Genomic DNA, 17,483 nt, shown 5'->3' on the forward strand with positions numbered 1-17,483 from the left:
GAGAGAGGGGCAGAGACACAGGCAGAGGGAGAAGCAGGTGCCATGCAGGGAACCCAACGTGGGATTCGATCCCGGGTCTCCAGGATCGCGCCCTGGGCCAAAGGCAGGCGCCAAACCACTGCGCCACCCAGAGATCCCCTTGACTATTTTTTTAAACAAGTTGTTAGCATGCCCTGGTTTAAAGCTGTGAGATACTCACCTCTTTGGGAACTGACTCTGGTTGCCCGGGCAGACCTGTGCCTTTGGCTGGCTGTCTCTGCTCTCCTGATGAGACCAGCAGCTGGCCTGTCCTCCGATGCTGATGAAATGTCCACTCCCTCTTGTTGCTGTTACTTGCTTTTCTCTCTCCTAGCCTCTCACTTTCTTTCCTGTGTTCAAAGTTTCTTTAATGGTCTGAGATCTGAGCATCAAGAGGAGATTTTGCGTTGGGAATAAATTCCTTCAAAAAGGGGATCCCTGGGTGGCGCAGCGGTTTGGCGCCTGCCTTTGGCCCAGGGCGCGATCCTGGAGACCCGGGATCGAATCCCACGTCGGGCTCCCGGTGCATGGAGCCTGCTTCTCCCTCTGCCTGTGTCTCTGCCTCTCTCTCTCTCTGTGACTATCATAAATAAATAAAAATTAAAAAAAAAAAAATTCCTTCAAAAAGTATAGCAAATACCCAGCCCATGAAGACAGGAAGAAAAAGCGAAACCTCAATGAAGGTGTAGAAAAATCCACACTGGCAGACACGTAACGTTAGGTGGGGACTTATCTTCAGGTAAATATATTATAACTTCCAAAGAGTCCTCACCTCCAGCTGTCCAAATGAAAAAAACAAGATTTGATTTACAAAAAAAGAGGATTTAAACATGGCTTTGGATGTCTTCACCACCTACTCGTCAGTGTCTCTCCCATAGGGCTTTGAGAGGAGTGTCTAATGCAGAATTTACCTAGTTAAGGTTGAGGAAGGGAAAAAGAAGCAGAGGGCAAGAATATGGGAATTGTACACAGTAGGGCACATTGGTTAACCATTCCATGTCAAAGGTTTGATTTCCATCCTTGATTTTAAAATATCTTCCATTGGCTCTCTGCTCAGAAACACTCCGGGGGCAGCCTCTTTCCTCCTAATCCAAGCTGGGGTAGAGAATAAGCCACCTTTTCTCCATGGTTGGGTGTTTGTGTGTCAACATGGAAATCCTTCATGACTCCCCATGACCCAAGTGAAATCCAGACTTCTGGCACCATTCCCAGCCTGCTCTGGGCCCCTCTCCTCTGTCACATCATCTGCCCATTCTAGAAGCTATGCTGTAGCCCCACGAGAGCTCTTGCCTTTCCCCAGAGATGCCATTCTGTTTTATGCTTTGAGCCTCTGCACCTGCTGCTCCTCTTTCCTGGGCTCCCTCGTACCCTTTCAGCCAAAACTTCCACACGTTAAAAACCCAAATCAAAGATCACCTCCCAGTGAAGCCCCTTCCTGACCCAGCCGGGAAGCCACTCATTCCCCCTCTTAGTCATGGCTCTTATACCTGATGCCACTGTTCTTATCAGAGAGTATTAGAAATTAACATTTATATATTTGCCTCTAGCTCTTTGAGGGTGGAGACTTATCTTTGTGTCCTCACACTGAACTGGGGGATGGCAACTCTTACGAATTTCATTATTGGCAAGAAAACTGAAGCACAGTGAGGTTAAATAAGCTGCCCAGGTTCAGACAACCAGTAGCTTGTAGAACTGTGATTTGAACACAGGGAATGTGGGCTCACAGCTCACCCTTTTAACCATTTTGAAATGCTCTTTTTCCATAAAAATGATCACACCAGTTAACCTTGTTACTTTTGTTGTGGTGTCTATATTAATGTATATTCTTATTCTTAATCAGATCAATTATGTATAGTTGTATATGAGTTATACAGGTAATAAATTCCATCTTAAAATATTGTTCTAGAATATATGCTAGTGTGGCCCCAGGTGCCAGGGAAGGTAATGCAGGTGGTCTTCTTCAGCTCAGGGGAGATTGTTATTTTTATTTAAATTTCTTGTTCCTGCATCTTGTTTTGTTTTGTTTTTTTTTAACTAAATATTTGACGACCAAAAGACTGGACTGTTTCTTGTATTTTAAGGGTCCCCCAAAGGACCTGGAGTTGCTATGTTCGCACACTAGGCACTGAAACTTTTGCTGAACTAATTAACACAAGAACAAAACTGCTTCCTCATCATCAACTACTAACAAGAGAATGTGTCATCAGGTTGAATATTTAAGAGTCGAGAAGCTTTCTCACCGGGATCCCAGCTTGGAGAGAGTTGAGCATTAGTCAGGAGGTGGAAATGGAGCAATAACTTAGCTTGCAACCTCTTCTCCAAGGGGCCTGTCCTTCATTCAGGCATCTGGTGGCCTCCGTCCTAATCATCTTGTAGATGTCTCACGCTTCCTGATTGTGCTCCTGGCTGGCCTGTTCTGAGCCCATTCTCAGTGCCAGCCGCTGTGCTAGAAAGCATCTTATAGGTATTATCTCATTTAATCCCCACGATAACCCTCTGAGGTAGGTGGCTCATTAAACTTTTTTTTTTTTAATAAGGAAATTGAAGCTTTGAGAGGTTAAATAACTTGAACAGGTCAAATACCTAGTTAAGCAACAGAGCTGGGATTTAAACCAAGGGACTTCTGACTCCCATGTCACAGCCTTATTCACCAGCTTAAAACTCCTTTCCTTGAAAGTAGTATATTCCGCAATTACCGGCTTGCACATTTGGATTCTGATTCCCTCTTCCACAGAATGTTTCTGCCTCCATGTCTTCATTTTACTTTCCTCATCCAACATCTCCCTTCCTTTTTAAAGAATGACTAAAAAATTCCACAGATATTTTTTATTCTGAAAATCAAACCTCACCTTCCTGCTTCCATGACTCTGGATATTTTTAAGCTGCCTCTCCTGAAATGCTTGTTCCTTTTTTTCTTTCTTTCTTTTTTTTTTAATTTAAATAGCATCTCACAGTCTTCAGTCTTTGGAATCCCATTTCTTGGCCTTCCAAATGAAATCCAGAATGCAGAAGTCCTTGTTCATTTTTTAAAAATATTTTATTTAAATTCAATTTGCTAGCATTGGGTGAAGTCCTTATTCTTCATCTCTGAAGACTAGATCCCCTATGAATGATTGATTCAAATGGAGTAGTCCCTTCATCAGTTCCAGACCTCCCCAACGACTAACTTTCCTTCTCTGATTTCAAGCCCCACCAAGGACTTTTCATCCCCATTGTCCATGTCTGTAAATTTCCCCCTACTCTTCCCTAGATGACCAAGGGACCTTCTCAGATGCACTAACTGTTGAAATACCCCCTTTTTTAAAATCTGAAATCCTATTCTCAATCCTGCTGCATGTAATGACATGTTGTCCATTAGCTCTGTCTGTGCAGCCATGCACTGGCTGGAACCAACACAAACATCATCCAAACCAGACATATTCTGGGCCACTCTGGGGTCTGGTGACAGTGAGATTTCCTTAGAGGATGGTGGGAAAAAAAGTGCACCGCATCCCATTTCTTGAACAGAGGCTTGCATAATCAACCCAGTAGAAAGAAATGTTGAGGTGCATTTAACCTCATTAGTTTCAGTAGGACTGACTCTCTCCAATCCATCAGAGTTGAGCTACATTAGTGAAACTCAACTATTTCCAAATCTCATTTACATAATGGATGAGATGTGAAATGAGCCCAATGAGAGGGGAGCCGCCCGGAGGCACTAAAGTTTATCACAATATGTAAGAGTCCTTTTAGATCATTGCATTAAATTTCCCCTAACAAGGTAACAAATTAATTGTCTGTATTACTGTACTAGCCCAAAGTCTATTGAGTGCAGAGTATCAGTGAAGAAGCAGCTGAAGTTTCGAGGATGGTGGGCGGGAGTGATGTTTAGAGGGATGTGATGAATACTACCTTAGCTCTCTCTTCTGCCCCTTTAAGAAATCCTCGGCACCTCTGTAATCTGATGGCGGACTTTGGCTTTATTAGTGAGGTAAGCGAGGATGAGTAAATCAACTGTATCAGACAAGCCTCCGGACATCTAGAAATTGATCATTCTGCCGAAATAAGCACTCTGTGTTTATTAGCTGGGAGTTCATCACTATCACTTCTCCTCATCCAATTCCTAAGAGATTTCAAAGCCATCATCATGGTATTAGCTCGTCTGACTGAACTACTAGAGATAAAGATTAGGAGATCTATCTAATGATGGGTCTGAGTTTCTGCGATTTTTTTCTCCTATTGCAAAGAAGAGAGCTTTTCTAGTACACATTCTGTGTCCACGTGTGTATGCCTGCACACAGTCACACTATGTTTGCATTCTCTAAGGTGAATTTAAATAGTGGAACAAAGTAGGTTGTTTGAGGAAGAGGTCCGGTAAAGGTTTTAAAACAATATAATTTTGCCAAACATAAAGGGATGACTACTTAACAAGTTGGATATATGTTAAACTGACATCTCTAGCTGACACAGGATGTCTATACAGTGGATGATATTGCATTGAGAAGAGTAATTTGATTCTATAACTGCATTATAATCCTAAGATCCATACATAGGCTCCCACAGATATGTCCGTGAGAAATGAGTACGTATCAGACTGATCTTTCACAAACCAGTAAATATGCATTTATCTATTTATACATGTATTTATAGACACACATGCACTTAAGCTCCTGATATCAAGCTCTTTTCTCAATGTGGCTTCTAAATAAGCAGTAATCAAAATGCAAATAAGGTGACCCAGTTAGCATCAAGATCTGTATTACCATGCAGATGTGCTCTGCGACTCCACACTGTAACGGTAAAAAGGAAGACCCTACAAAGATGCTTATATTAACCAGCCTTGACTACTAAGCCCTTTATATTAGGGAGAATCTCCCAGTCAGTGGTCTTATAGCTTGGATCAAATCTCTAGTTTTTGGCTTGGTCTGTCTGTAAGCTGCCCTGTGAGTGTAGACTAAGAGATGTGTACCAGAAGAGCAAGAGGATGGCTACTGTGAAGTCTCAGAATGGAACCCTTGCAGCTCAGTGCCAACATGCTGGCCTGAGACAGGCCAAAAGTAAGGCCAGGGAGTCAGAGTCATGGCTCTGTCATTCTCTCTCTGAGATGCTTGAGAAAGCCAAATCTTATCCCCTGTTTGGGGATAAGTTGCCCAGGAAGGACCAGACTAACTCTTAACTGCCTCAGTTTTACTTTACTTAAGCTTCTTTGTATTTATCTGTTGATGAAGCCTGTGACGTGCTTAAGTACATAACAGTAGCAAATTCCTAAGCCACTTGATCTCCAAGGACGTAACAAGAGCATACTTGGTGCATTGTAGTATTAAATTGGTTTTAATTACATGTATGCATTGTTTCTTCCCTAGTGAATACATCTCGAAAGTCCCTTTGTTATATTTTTCAGAGAACAGCTACCACTCTATTGTCTCCACATTTTTTTTTTAAACATGGGAGCACAGTTACATCAGCATTCTGTTTGGTTCTGTCTGCCCTTTGTCCTTCTATGGTGTGCATGCGTGTGTGCGTGTGTATGTGTGTGTGTGTGTGTGTAGGAATTCAACCTAGCAGGCAAGGGTTCTAACCTGAGCTTAGAAGTAACTATGAACTTTAAGCTGGTTGCAAAATGTGTCCTCTGTGCATATGTATGTGTGTGTGTGTGTGTGTATACATATATATATACATACAGTTTTTTATCCAAGAAGAGGTTCTGATGTCTGAGATTCAGAAAGATTTAAAACCTCTTACTCAGTATGTCTTTGCAGTTTTGATATTTGCTATATTTCCATTCTGGATGATGTCATTGGGTGCTTCTAGAAAACACCTTTCATCTGACATGAACATTTCACTCTAGGATCAGGAGAGACTGACTTATGTATACATGATTAGAATTTACTACACCAAAACTCTGTGAAGGTATAAAGCTCTGTGAGGTTCCAATGGGTAAAATATTATCCTCTCAGCCCATTTCTGCACTCCTGAATTAAGAGACGGAAGAACTAATTAGATTGTTTAGTGTTTTCTCTGAATCTAGAAAGTTCGGAATCAGAAGAGTAGAGCTAGAAGAGATTCTGACCAGTAGGAATATGAAACTCAGTGAGATTGTTCAAGTTGATCCAGGAAGTGGGGCAAATCCTGCGATAATTCAGTGTCTTAGAACCTTGGTCTCTTAAGACTCATATCAACAAATTATCTGTGTCTAATACAACTTATTGACTCTCAGTGTCCACTGACTACTTTATTTATGTCAGTTGTATGCTAGGAAGATAGGGAGAAAAGCATATAAAGTCTGCTTCCTAAAGAATTTAAATCTTATAGGGGACACACGTAACCTGAACATATGAAATAAGTTTCTAATTAGAAAACTAAGACAATATAGTGCTAAAATATAATAATAATAATAGTTGACGCAGGTGACTGCTTATTACACCCAGGCACCATGAGTGTTAGTTTTCTGTCACTACTATAACAAGTTTCCACAAACTTAGTGGCTTAAACAACACAAATATATTACTCTACACTCCTGGAGGTGAGAAGTCCAAAATGGATTTCCCTGGGTTAAAGTCAAAGTATCAGGAGGGCTGTATCCTTTCTGGAATCTGTAGGGTAGAATCTATTTCCTTGCTTTTTCCAGAAAAAGCTTCTTCAAAGCCACCACTTTTTCAAAGCCACCAACGTAGCATCTCGCTGACCCTGCTGCCAACACCACATCTCTTTCTAGAACTCTTCTCTTCCACCTCCTTCTTCCACTTTAACAGACCCTTTGATTCCATTTCAACCATTTGGTAATCAAGGCTACTCTCCCTGTATAAGAGCATCTCATTGGCCACATTAATTCCTTAAAAATATATATATATATTTTATTTATTTAATTTAGAGAGTGAGCATGTGCAGGGGGGAGGAGCAGAGGGAGAAGCAGACTCCCCACTGAGCAGGGAGCCGGATGTAGGACTCCATCCCAGGACCCAGAGATCATGACTTGAGGGCAGATGCTTAACCGACTGAGCCACCCAGGTGCCCCTGGCCACATTAGTTCTATCTTCAGTTCTCCTTTGCCATGTTACATTCACAGTTTCTAGGAATGAGGATATGGACGTCTCTGGGGAGCTGGGGTTTTGTTTTCTGTCTTCTATAATGTATAATCTCATTTAATCCTCACAACAGGTTCATTTAACAGATGAGAACACTGAGGCAGAGAATTGATATAACCTGCCCCACATCACACAGCTGGTGAAGCTGGTAGTCTTATTCCAAAAATACATTCTTTGCCTCTACTCTCTACTACTTGGAAATAGCAGATTTAGAAAACAGGACTGTTTGTGGACTAAAGTAGTGGGGGCAGCTTCCCCCAGAAGGTTTGGGCCTAGGATAGATGTGTTTTCTTTGTCCATTCATCTGTCCAACACCGTTGAGCATCTAGTATCTGTCAAGTTAAGTGTTGGAGAATCACTAACAAAGTAAGACACAGTTCCTGACCTATAGTCAGTGTTTCAGTTGACTCCAAGAATGTCAGAGAAACCACCAAATAAGGACACAAGAAGCCAAAAGTCTGTCCAAGATGATAGGACATACAAGAGAGAGGCTCTAACTCTACCCAACAACAAGATGTAGGTTTCATTTCATTTTTCCCATCTGCCTTTCCAACCATATCTCCCAGTATTTGGTTTTTATGATTCCTCCCAAGCACTCTTGTCTCAGTTGCACAAAGAAGGCTTGTTATTCCTGCTTCTACTCTTATCATTTCCCAGGCCTGGTAGAGAGAGAGAGAGCCTCCCTCCACTCCTGGTGATTGAATTCTGCCCATGGAGACCAGGGTTTCTGTACTTGTGTCTTCTGTCTTCCTGAGTGGATGACTATTCTTGTTCCCTGTGCTTAATGGTGCCTGGCACGCAACAGTCCTTAATGAATGTTGAATGAATAAATGGATGAGCACAGACCACCTCAGATCCCACTGAGATCTCATTTTCCTCCTAATTCCTGAGGGACTCATTTGGCTTCCGGTCTTATTTGGTTTTCCGTTTCGTAAATCCTTCTGTCCTATGTCACTCTGCACTTCTAAACTTTCTGTGCAAATACAGGACTCACATCTGCCGAGTTGTGCTAGTGGGCACTCAAATATTTGTGAATTTTAAGATGATTAACTCTACACTCACTGAATAGCATTCTATTCAAGAGTAACCTTGCCTGAATTTCACCTCACAAGGTCCTAGAATGTAGTAAAACTCATTTGACACAAAACACATGGTGAAAGAGTCACTATGGTTGAACAGGCTGTTCACTGTTCACGACACTGGGCTCCAGGGGAGGGTGGGGTGGAAATCCAGCTGGTGCTTCTCCCTTGGGACCTGGTGCGGTGGAGATGCCTATGCACATAGGAAGCCAATGTCTTTTTCTAATGTTTATGGTGGTGCCCTCTCTTTGCTGAGATCTGGGTCCTTGGACCTCTATCCTTCAGACACCATATGAGTTGAGTAGTGGAGGCGCTGCCTTTGGAAGATTAAAAAACACCTTAGGAGGGCACCTGGGTGCCCTCAGAGGTTGAGCGTCTGCCTTCTGCTCGGGTCATGATCCCAGGGTCCTGGGATCGAGTCCCACATTGGGCTCCCCACAGGGAGCCTCCTTCTCCCTCTGACTATGTCTCTGCCTCTCACTCTGTCTGTGTCTCTCATGAATAAATAAATAAAATCTTAAAAAAAAAAACCCTTAGGATCTTTCTGTGTTCTTGTAAAAAGTAATAGCCACCTTTAAGCTATGCCAAGGTTATTAGAATGCAATTCTTAGAAAATAGGGACTTCAGCGGTTTGGACCAATGCTGTGTCCCTGGTACAGTAAACATTCAATAAATACTGGTTGAATTAATGAATATGATAATGCAACAAAAATAACATTCTTATTGACTTCAACACAGAAAAATATTTTTCCCCAAGTTCTAAAGGTATTACCTAGTGCTTGATTCATTTTCTTCTGTAATATACATCCCCTGTGTGCCATCAGTGAAGTTCATTTGCAAACAAGAAAAAAGAGCAATGGATCAATCCAGCAACAAGTTATGAGAATGGGAATTATTATCAAGTTTTCAAGAGTTTTGTCTTGTGCAAAAATATGGCATTTACTGTTGACCCAAAAGGGAAAGAAAAGAACATTGAACTGAGTCAAGAAGCATGGATTTCTGCACCACTTCTGCACACATGATATGTGAGTTAGGGCAAATCATCTGGTCCTCTGTGGCTCAGTTTCCTTATCTGTGTATTTGGAGTTTTACCATCTGCCTTTTGTCATCCACAGAGATGCTGCAAGGGGCAAATAGCATTATGTATGTCAAAGCTCTTTGGAAGATTAAAAGCCACTGACTGCTCAATATAATATACCTCCCAGTGCATGCCAAGCCCTGCATTCTGCAGTGTGAAGGGGGCCAGAGAGGTGGTTGATGAACCCAACCACCATCTCAGTGGTATCAAGCTCTCCCACTATTCCAATCTAAGCTTTGTCACCAGGAAACAATTGCATTTGCAAATCATATAATTAAAATATTAATTAAGGTGTTCAACAAGCCTATATTAATCACATAGTATTTTCTAGATCTACTGCTCTCTATAGTGGGTCTTACAACATGAATTACATATGATCCCTAGGTGACTATTCCAATTGCCGCTCTATATTAAAGAACTTGTGACATGAGGACCCATCAAGGAGTCAGGATCTAGATCTCCCCACCTCTTACCAACTGTATGATTTTACATAAGTTATGCAACCTCTCTAGACCCCCTTTCTCTGATCTAGAAAAGGGGAATACATAGTACTCATCTTACAAAGATTTTCTGTTTGTTTTCCCCCTAAAGAAAATGAGATAAAGTGGCTTTGTAAACCTAGAGCAACATACAAATTACTCTAAGGTGAGGCTGGTTTTTATTATCCAAGGTCACAGAGCTCATTAAAGGGATCCTGGGAAAGTCAGCCAACACAGACCCTGCTTTTCCTCCGTGACCCCTGTGACCTTGAACAACCCCAGGAAGAGGTAATTGAACAGCAACTACTACTTTGGAAGAAACAGAATCAAAATATTGAAGCTATTGACTCACCCTTAAGGCAGTAAACAGTGCTTTGGTCTCTGACCTTTTTGCATCCCGGGGCAGTCAATAACTTGGCCGCTAGATGCAGCGCCTGCCACTGATACTGATTTGGGAGTACTTTAACCTTGAACTAAGCTCCAAGTAACCAAGGCAACAGGAAGTCAGCTTCTGCATCGGAGGAGTGGGAATCCATAAATCAAGTCCCTAATGCAAACACGGTGTGCAGGTAGAGGTTTGAGGGGATAAGTGGTCTATGAGAAATTACCTTTGAAAATGAGTGACTGTCCCTCGATACACCACAACCCAGTTTCAAAGGCTTTTTAAAAAACGTATCAATAGAGGTCAACAGGTTATTAGCAGAATGTTTTCCTATAGGTTTAACTTTTAAAAAATATTTCCTCTTGGCTCTGTCTTTTAATTGTGAACAGATGTTGGATCCACATAGTTATTAGCATTGTTATTTCCTCCTTTAAAAAACGTACTGGCCTCCAAATATGCACGCCTGAGTACAATCTGTTCCGTGTTGGGGTTTACGGATGTGCTGGACACACACCCCGTATGTGCTCTCCACAGTCTGCTGTGTGAGGTTGAGAAGTGATCCTGTCCCACATCAAAGCTATGCTCATCTGGACTCAGGTCCCAGGGTTAGTTGAAGTAACATAGCTCCATGGTCCAGTCAGCACAACGCCATCTCCAGGTCTCATCCTGGTGGGCCTCCAGCTTCACACGTCTCCCTCCCATGGAGAGTTGGGAAGCTAGGGCCATGCTGGGAAGAAACTTTCCAAATGTCCCAGCATTCTGCCCTCATGTCAGGTCTCTGAGAACTATGTCCGATCATTTGGGCACCTCTCCGTGGAGCATCAGCTGCTGCCTGGAATGAAGGGAAACAAAGAGTTCTGGTGGCCAGCCTGCCCAGTGCTGTGTCCCTGGGAGGAGTCACCCATTCCAGTACCCCAAGCCCTCTGCTCTCAGGCAGATTTTGTGGATTCCAAATGCTGTTAGATTAGTCCTTGTTGAAAGCTTATCTAATATACTTGCTCATGTATGCTATTTCTGGGATTGTTTCCATAATCCTTTCAAAACCCAAAAATGTCTGAGAAAACATCAGGGCTCTTTTTTCTCTTTTTCCTAATTGCTTTTCAAATTCATTGGATGGCAACTGACAAACAGTACAATAATCTAGAAAATCCTAAATTATCGAGGGTTTTCAAGACAGCTAATAGTGACAATTTGAATTATAGAGTTTTTAAGTGTCATTTTATTACTTTTAACATAAACACTTGAATAGCAAAGTATGCCCAATAGAGGTATGATCGAATGAACTTTAATGAAATGATGTGGACTGAGACTAATTTGGATTGTGAACATTTGCATGAAAATGGGTACAACAAAAATGACTTGAAATCAGTTTGTTCCCAAGTGAGAGTTAAATATCCTTCTGCTAATCCTGTTTGCGGCTTGTTCCCTAAATGGGCCTGTGTCATAATCTGGGCAAAGAATTACCTTCCCAACCTGTGTCCACAGGTACAAAGATGACATATCAGTGGGTTTTTCCAGAGGAGCTGTTATCCAACAGAACTCTGTGGAGGCTTGGAGTTGCAGAGGTGTGCCATGGAAGGCACACCTGCCTCTGTTCAAGGGGAGCATGACCCCAGTGGCATGGCATACCGAACTGGGGGACTCTCGTCAGACTCAGGCCTGCTGTCCCAGTTGAGGTTGTTTGCAGCCAGTTGTCCAAGCATAGCATTCTGCCCCAAAGCCTGTGCTCTCGTAGACTTCTCGATTTTTCCACAAGTCTGCTAATTTTCTCAAAGGAAACAAAGTTTGGGATCCCTGGGTGGCGCAGCGGTTTGACGCCTGCCTTTGGCCCAGGGCTGATCCTGGAGATCTGGGATCGAATCCCACGTCGGGCTCCCGGCATGGAGCCTGCTTCTCCCTCTGCCTGTGTCTCTGCCTCTCTCTCTCTCTCTGTGTGACTATCATAAATAAATAAAAATTTATTTAAAAAAAAGGAAACAAAGTTTAATATGTGTGTGGCTTTAAAAATATTAACAATAAAAATATTAACAATAAAAAAATTAACAATAAAGAAGGCTAAGGGAGTAAAGGTAAAAACTCTCTCTTCCTCACCGAACTTTCCTGTTGCCTCCTTCCTGAGAATAGCAACTGTTACCTGTTTGGATGTATCTCCCGGTGGGTGATTCTGTGTGTATTTTACATGTACTATAGTGATGTGCCTTGCCCATCCCTGACACACCTGCATATTTCACAAATGGGCAGGCTGTCCACGTTCGCAGCCCTTCCTGGCTTCTTGATGGTCATGCCTTGCAATCTTTCTGTCACCGAATTTGATGTCTGTCTACCTCCACTGTCAAAATGCTATGAAATATAAAATCCAAGAAGTATAAACAGCATTATTATTCACAACACAAGAGGGGATGGTTTCAGAGGGTGGGATGGCGTAGTAGGTAAATGAAAATGTCAATATGACTTTCTTCCCTAGGTGGTTACAGGTGCCTTTTCCAGGTGTGAGGCTAGGGCCTGGGCATGCTTGATGTGAACGGTGCTGTCGGCAGACAAGGGCGGTAGACAGGTGTTAGCAGACGACTAGCTAGGCCAGGATGATCCACAGGCCAAGGATTTAGCATCTGGCTGTTTGCAGACTCCCAGCCCTAACATTAGGGCTGTGTGAGTTTAGTTAGTTATCTCATAACCTCTCAGAAATCTGTTTTCCTCATCTGTAAAATTAAGAAACTAGTCGCTCTGTGCTACCCACTTCACAGGGCTGCCACCAGCCCCATCTGAGCTGCTTTCACGGTGGCAGCAACATAACGTTACTCTGGGAGAGGACTGAATCACTTCACGGTGGTTGGGTTGGAAGAACAAGGGTCAAGGGCTATTGTGATAAAGCCCTTTTTGTTGTTGCTCTCAGTGGCAGGTAGCCTAGAAATGAAGAATTCTGTGTGGCTGACCATTTGACATTCAGATTCAGACACCCTGAGCCTCTGGCCTGAGGCTTGGACCAGTTGGAGAGCCACTTTTCTGCAGCTGGGGACGTAGGAGGGGCCCAGAGGTCCTTGGTCAGGTCAGGGAAGAGAGGGGAGCCTTTGCCAGCTGCTTCCAGTTGCCACGATGAAGCAACAGGCTACGGGGCAGACAGTGATAATAGTAAGAATAACAGTAACAGGACACACTTACAGGTCATGGACGGTGTGCCAGACATCGCTCTAAGTGCTTTACATTAATCAATTGAGGGATACTCTCAGCCACCCCTGTGAGCTTATACTGTTCCACCCCATTTGTAGGCCGAGGAATCTTGAAGCTTGGAGACGTTAAGTTACTTGCTTATGATCACATAGCTAAAAATTAAGAGAGCCTGGATTTGCTTGGCCTACAAAGCAACGTCCAGAATCGCTCTGTAATTTGTTACATAGCACATTTCCAGGCCTTTACAGAGGCGCTTCACAAGCGGCGCTCTTCGGCATCACAAAGACATGATTTTTGATGCATATTAGGACCAGAGACTGAAAAGCCTCCAAATCAACATTCACTGGGCCATGGGGACTGTCGTTACACAGCAGCCCCCACGATGCAACTTGTGCTCCGGCAGCCTGGCCTCTCGTCCGAATCATCTTCGTTCCCCACCCAGAACTTAGTATACTCTCTTCATGGGATTAAGAATAGCTTTTCCCTCTTCCTTGCTGCTTTAGCATGAGCTCTGGAAAGCCTTTCCTCACTTGTCCCCACATGAATCCCGAACCCCTTAGTGGTCCCCGAGCACCTAGGACGTGAAGCCTGCCCTTATGTGTCACCCAATTTTTCTTACTCCGTTAGTCTTGTGTCCCCAGCCAGATGAGATGAGAAGCTAGAATGGGGCCCCTTTGTCCCCATCATGCTGCACACGACACAATGTCTGGAAAGATGGGCTTCTTGACCCACCGAAGACAAAGGAATACCTGCTGGACTCTCCTGCTCCATTGGGCCTGTGCCCCTGCTTCCACATAACCAAGGAATGTTGTCACCACTAATCTCAGCCATGAAACCCAAACCAGTCATGCTGCTAATATTTATTTTTTTCCTTTAAATGTTCTAAAATTTCATTCTTGGTGTACCAGAAGGAGGTCAGGTGATTCTAACAATTTCCTCAGCTCACTTTTAGGTTTTCTATTGTCTATTTTCCTATTCCTTCAAGTAACTGTAAGCTTCTTGTTTATTCTTTCATAGGGATGCCAAGTCCCCACCTAAAAGTGGACCAAACGGCACCACATAGTAAGAACGAGGGCTCTGCGTCCACCATGATGACCAGGAAGAAGCCAGCCACAGTGGACAGCGTGGCAATCCCACCGAGCCCGGTGTTATCGCTCCTTGCTGCATCTGCAGCCACGTCTGATGCAGGTGAGCACTGTGCAGAGGCTTCGGGTTTAGCCCCATGAAGGTGGGCATGGAGAAGGCCCACGGGGAACATGCTGTGCCATCTAGGTTCTCTGCTTAGCCAACCTCCCATAGATACTCAGCCTGTGTCCCTACTGGGTTTTCAAGTGGGAAGAAAGGATAGAGATAAGCTTAGGACCTGGGGGCAAAAGCTCATGAGGAGCAACTGAAAGATAACAGCATTAATGACTTCTCATCAAGCATCAAGAGCTTGATTTATTTATTAATCTTTGCATCGAGGGCTTTAAATATGTTATCTTAGGTGACTTCTAAAAGAGGCCTGTGAGGTTTACCTATGCCTTCAGTTCAGAAGAGGAAGCCAGGCATCAAGAGCCTGGCCCCACAAACCTGTGGACAGTGAGGATGCCAACATAGGCCCAGCACCCATGCTGTGGACCACTGCATTTGATCAGCTCCCTGGCTCACAGGGGTTGGGAGTCAATAATCAGAGTTTCTCTGAAGCCTTGATTCATGTACCCCATGATATCACGAAATCTTCAATAGTCACCAGACTCCTCACTGGCAGTTGATAAAATATAAACTCCTTATTCAGACATCCCAGATGCTCTGCCTTCCTTGGCTCCCCACATAATCTCCCACCAGTGCCTGCACCAACGCCCCTGCATGCTATCCCTCCTGGCAAGAAAGCAAGCCTTGGACGTAGCTTAACACCTTTCTTTGAGGACAGCCTTCCTTGACTCCTGCCCACATCCTACAGACCTTCAAGGTCCAGCATCCCCTGAAGGCACACAGCACCCAGGGTCTCACCTGGGTAGGTGTTTGCTGCCTACCCAGAGACTACAGAACTGTCCCCTGTTAACTTCTTCTCACAACGAAACTGTACAGACCTCAGGGGTGGAATCCATGATTTAGGTGCTTGCTATCTTCGTGGCACACAGGAGGGTCCATTGTGGAATTCATGCACTGGTAAATGTTAAGCATGTTGTAGTGTTTAGAAATGCCTATTACAATTGGAACCCCAGGAAGAGACTCATTATTGATATTCACTCTACACTCATCTTCTCACTAAGCAGGTTGCTTTGAACAAAGAACTCAACTGGTCTTCATACCTACCTCCTTGATGGAAATTACTGGTAATTAGAAAATGTGCCTGATTGAAACTATAGAAGGAAATATTTGGAGTGACATTTCCCAAACTGAGTTCTGCAAGACATTAGTAGGTGTCTTGTGATAAAAGGTATTTGCATAGTTAAGAGAGTACGGGGAATGCTGCTTTATACCCGCTTCCTTCCCACAGGGCTTCTCAGAGCCTTGAATTGACTAGTGTGTGCACTGTGATGTTCCAGGAAAGAGAGACACAGAATTTTACAATCGTATCTGACCACAGAACCCATTTTTCTGGCCCTAGCTCTTAACATCTCTTGGAAATGCTATTCTCTCCTCAGCCTTTTGGGAAATCTTGCTTAGAAGGGATGGGAGAGTCTCTCAGATGTGATCGTGAATCTACCCATCTTTCATGTGCTAGGCATGAAGTGAGAATTTCTTGGTGGAAATGCCAGGTAAACGATGCCTGCAATGAGAACAGGGAGAGGTCAGAGGGAAGGTCGTGGGTGAGTGAGGGAGAAGCTACCCTGAGACTTGACCCAAGGATGGTAGAGCCTTTGCGAGAGGGTGTCCAGGCAGAGGGAGCAAAGTGGACATGGTCCTGGATGTGGGAGCTGGTGCCAAGCCCAGAACTCCACTTGGCTGGAGTGAAAGCTTTGGGTTGGAGTCCACGCTATCCACCCAGATAATTACTTATCCAACCTTGTTGGTTAAGCTCTGGAAAGCTCCGTTTATGGATTTAGAAATTAGCCTGTATATTTCTGCCTTTGCTTGCCAAGCACAGATATTTCCCAGGGGCAAAAGACAGGTGGTCCCCCATTTCTTCCCCTCAGCTCTTTCTATTCAGAGTGAGAAAGTGCATTCTTTGGACCCCATGCTTTCACAGGCTCCCCTCCTCAATTTGCATCCAGTCATTTACAAGTAGGCCAAACAGGCTTAGAAACAGGTGAGTATTAAACTTTTAAACCTGCTTCTCTGGTAATCAGAGCTGAGCCAAAGCTCTCCTGTTTCAGGATGCAGGAATGGGCTGTTTATTTTTGGCAGTGCTAAAATGAGACCCTCATGAGAATTTCAGATTTGGTCCATTTCCGGGTCTCAGGCTGCTAAGCAGAACTTTTGGGAGAACACAAGCCAGAGATCTCTCCAGGTGCTGGAGGCCAGACCTTCCTTAGATTCCGCTTCCCACAGATACATGGCTTCCCACAAACCTAAGAGAGTTAGGGTCACACAGTCTGGGCTCGTGTCCAACACCCTGTTTCATATGTGATTCACACGTGATTGCTCCTGAGATTCAGAAACTGCCCTGAGGTCATGCAATTGGGTTGGAACCCAAACTTCTTGATTTATTGCCTGATTTCCAGTGGATTCTCCCTTCTGTCATGGGCCCAACATGAGCAAAGGCAGGTTTCTTTCTCCCTAATTATGGATTCCTACTTCTTTTAGGGAATAGCAAGTGAAACTCCTCTTTTGATGCTTTAACCATAGGCAGACATACAGTAGAAAGTTAGTAAGCAGTATCTTGGTTTGATTTCATTCAATTGTGTGCTTGTGCATTAGTCATAGATATTTCTGCTGAGACAATTCACTTCATTTTTGTTTTATTTAGGGTCTCTTTTTCATCTTTCGCTATAAGCAAGGTAATTTGGAAGTACTTCTGGTCTGTTTTCAATAGGTCATCATTTCTACAGAGTGGTTTTGAAGACCCAGACAAGTGCAAAGTGGGGGAAAAGAGGAAAAGAGCATAAAACTAAGTGTCTTAGAAAGCAAAATTAATTTAAGAAGTCATGTCTAGAGATACAAAATGTACTGAAAGAATTCAAGTAATTAGAAATTCCTTTCCTTTTCAAGTAATGAATGCTAATGTATCTGGTATGCCCCCTGACACATAGTAGATGCTCAATAATTAATCACTGAGTGTAATGAATC

General features: G+C 43.5%; 1 protein-coding gene across 7 annotated transcripts in view; it reads left to right on the plus strand.

The window, feature by feature from the left end:
* The window catches only part of SETBP1 (SET binding protein 1), a 358,380-nt gene that overhangs the window by 320,383 nt on the left and 20,514 nt on the right, over positions 1-17,483 (plus strand). For all 7 annotated transcript variants that reach the window (XM_072829431.1, XM_072829433.1, XM_072829434.1 and 4 more), the window contains one exon: positions 14,286-14,456. In XM_072829431.1, the coding sequence (XP_072685532.1) occupies positions 14,286-14,456 (171 nt within the window). The remainder of the gene's footprint in view (positions 1-14,285; positions 14,457-17,483) is intronic.

The sequence above is a fragment of the Canis lupus genome, chromosome 6 (genome assembly GCF_048164855.1).
Source record: "Canis lupus baileyi chromosome 6, mCanLup2.hap1, whole genome shotgun sequence".
Classification (NCBI taxonomy): domain Eukaryota; kingdom Metazoa; phylum Chordata; class Mammalia; order Carnivora; family Canidae; genus Canis; species Canis lupus.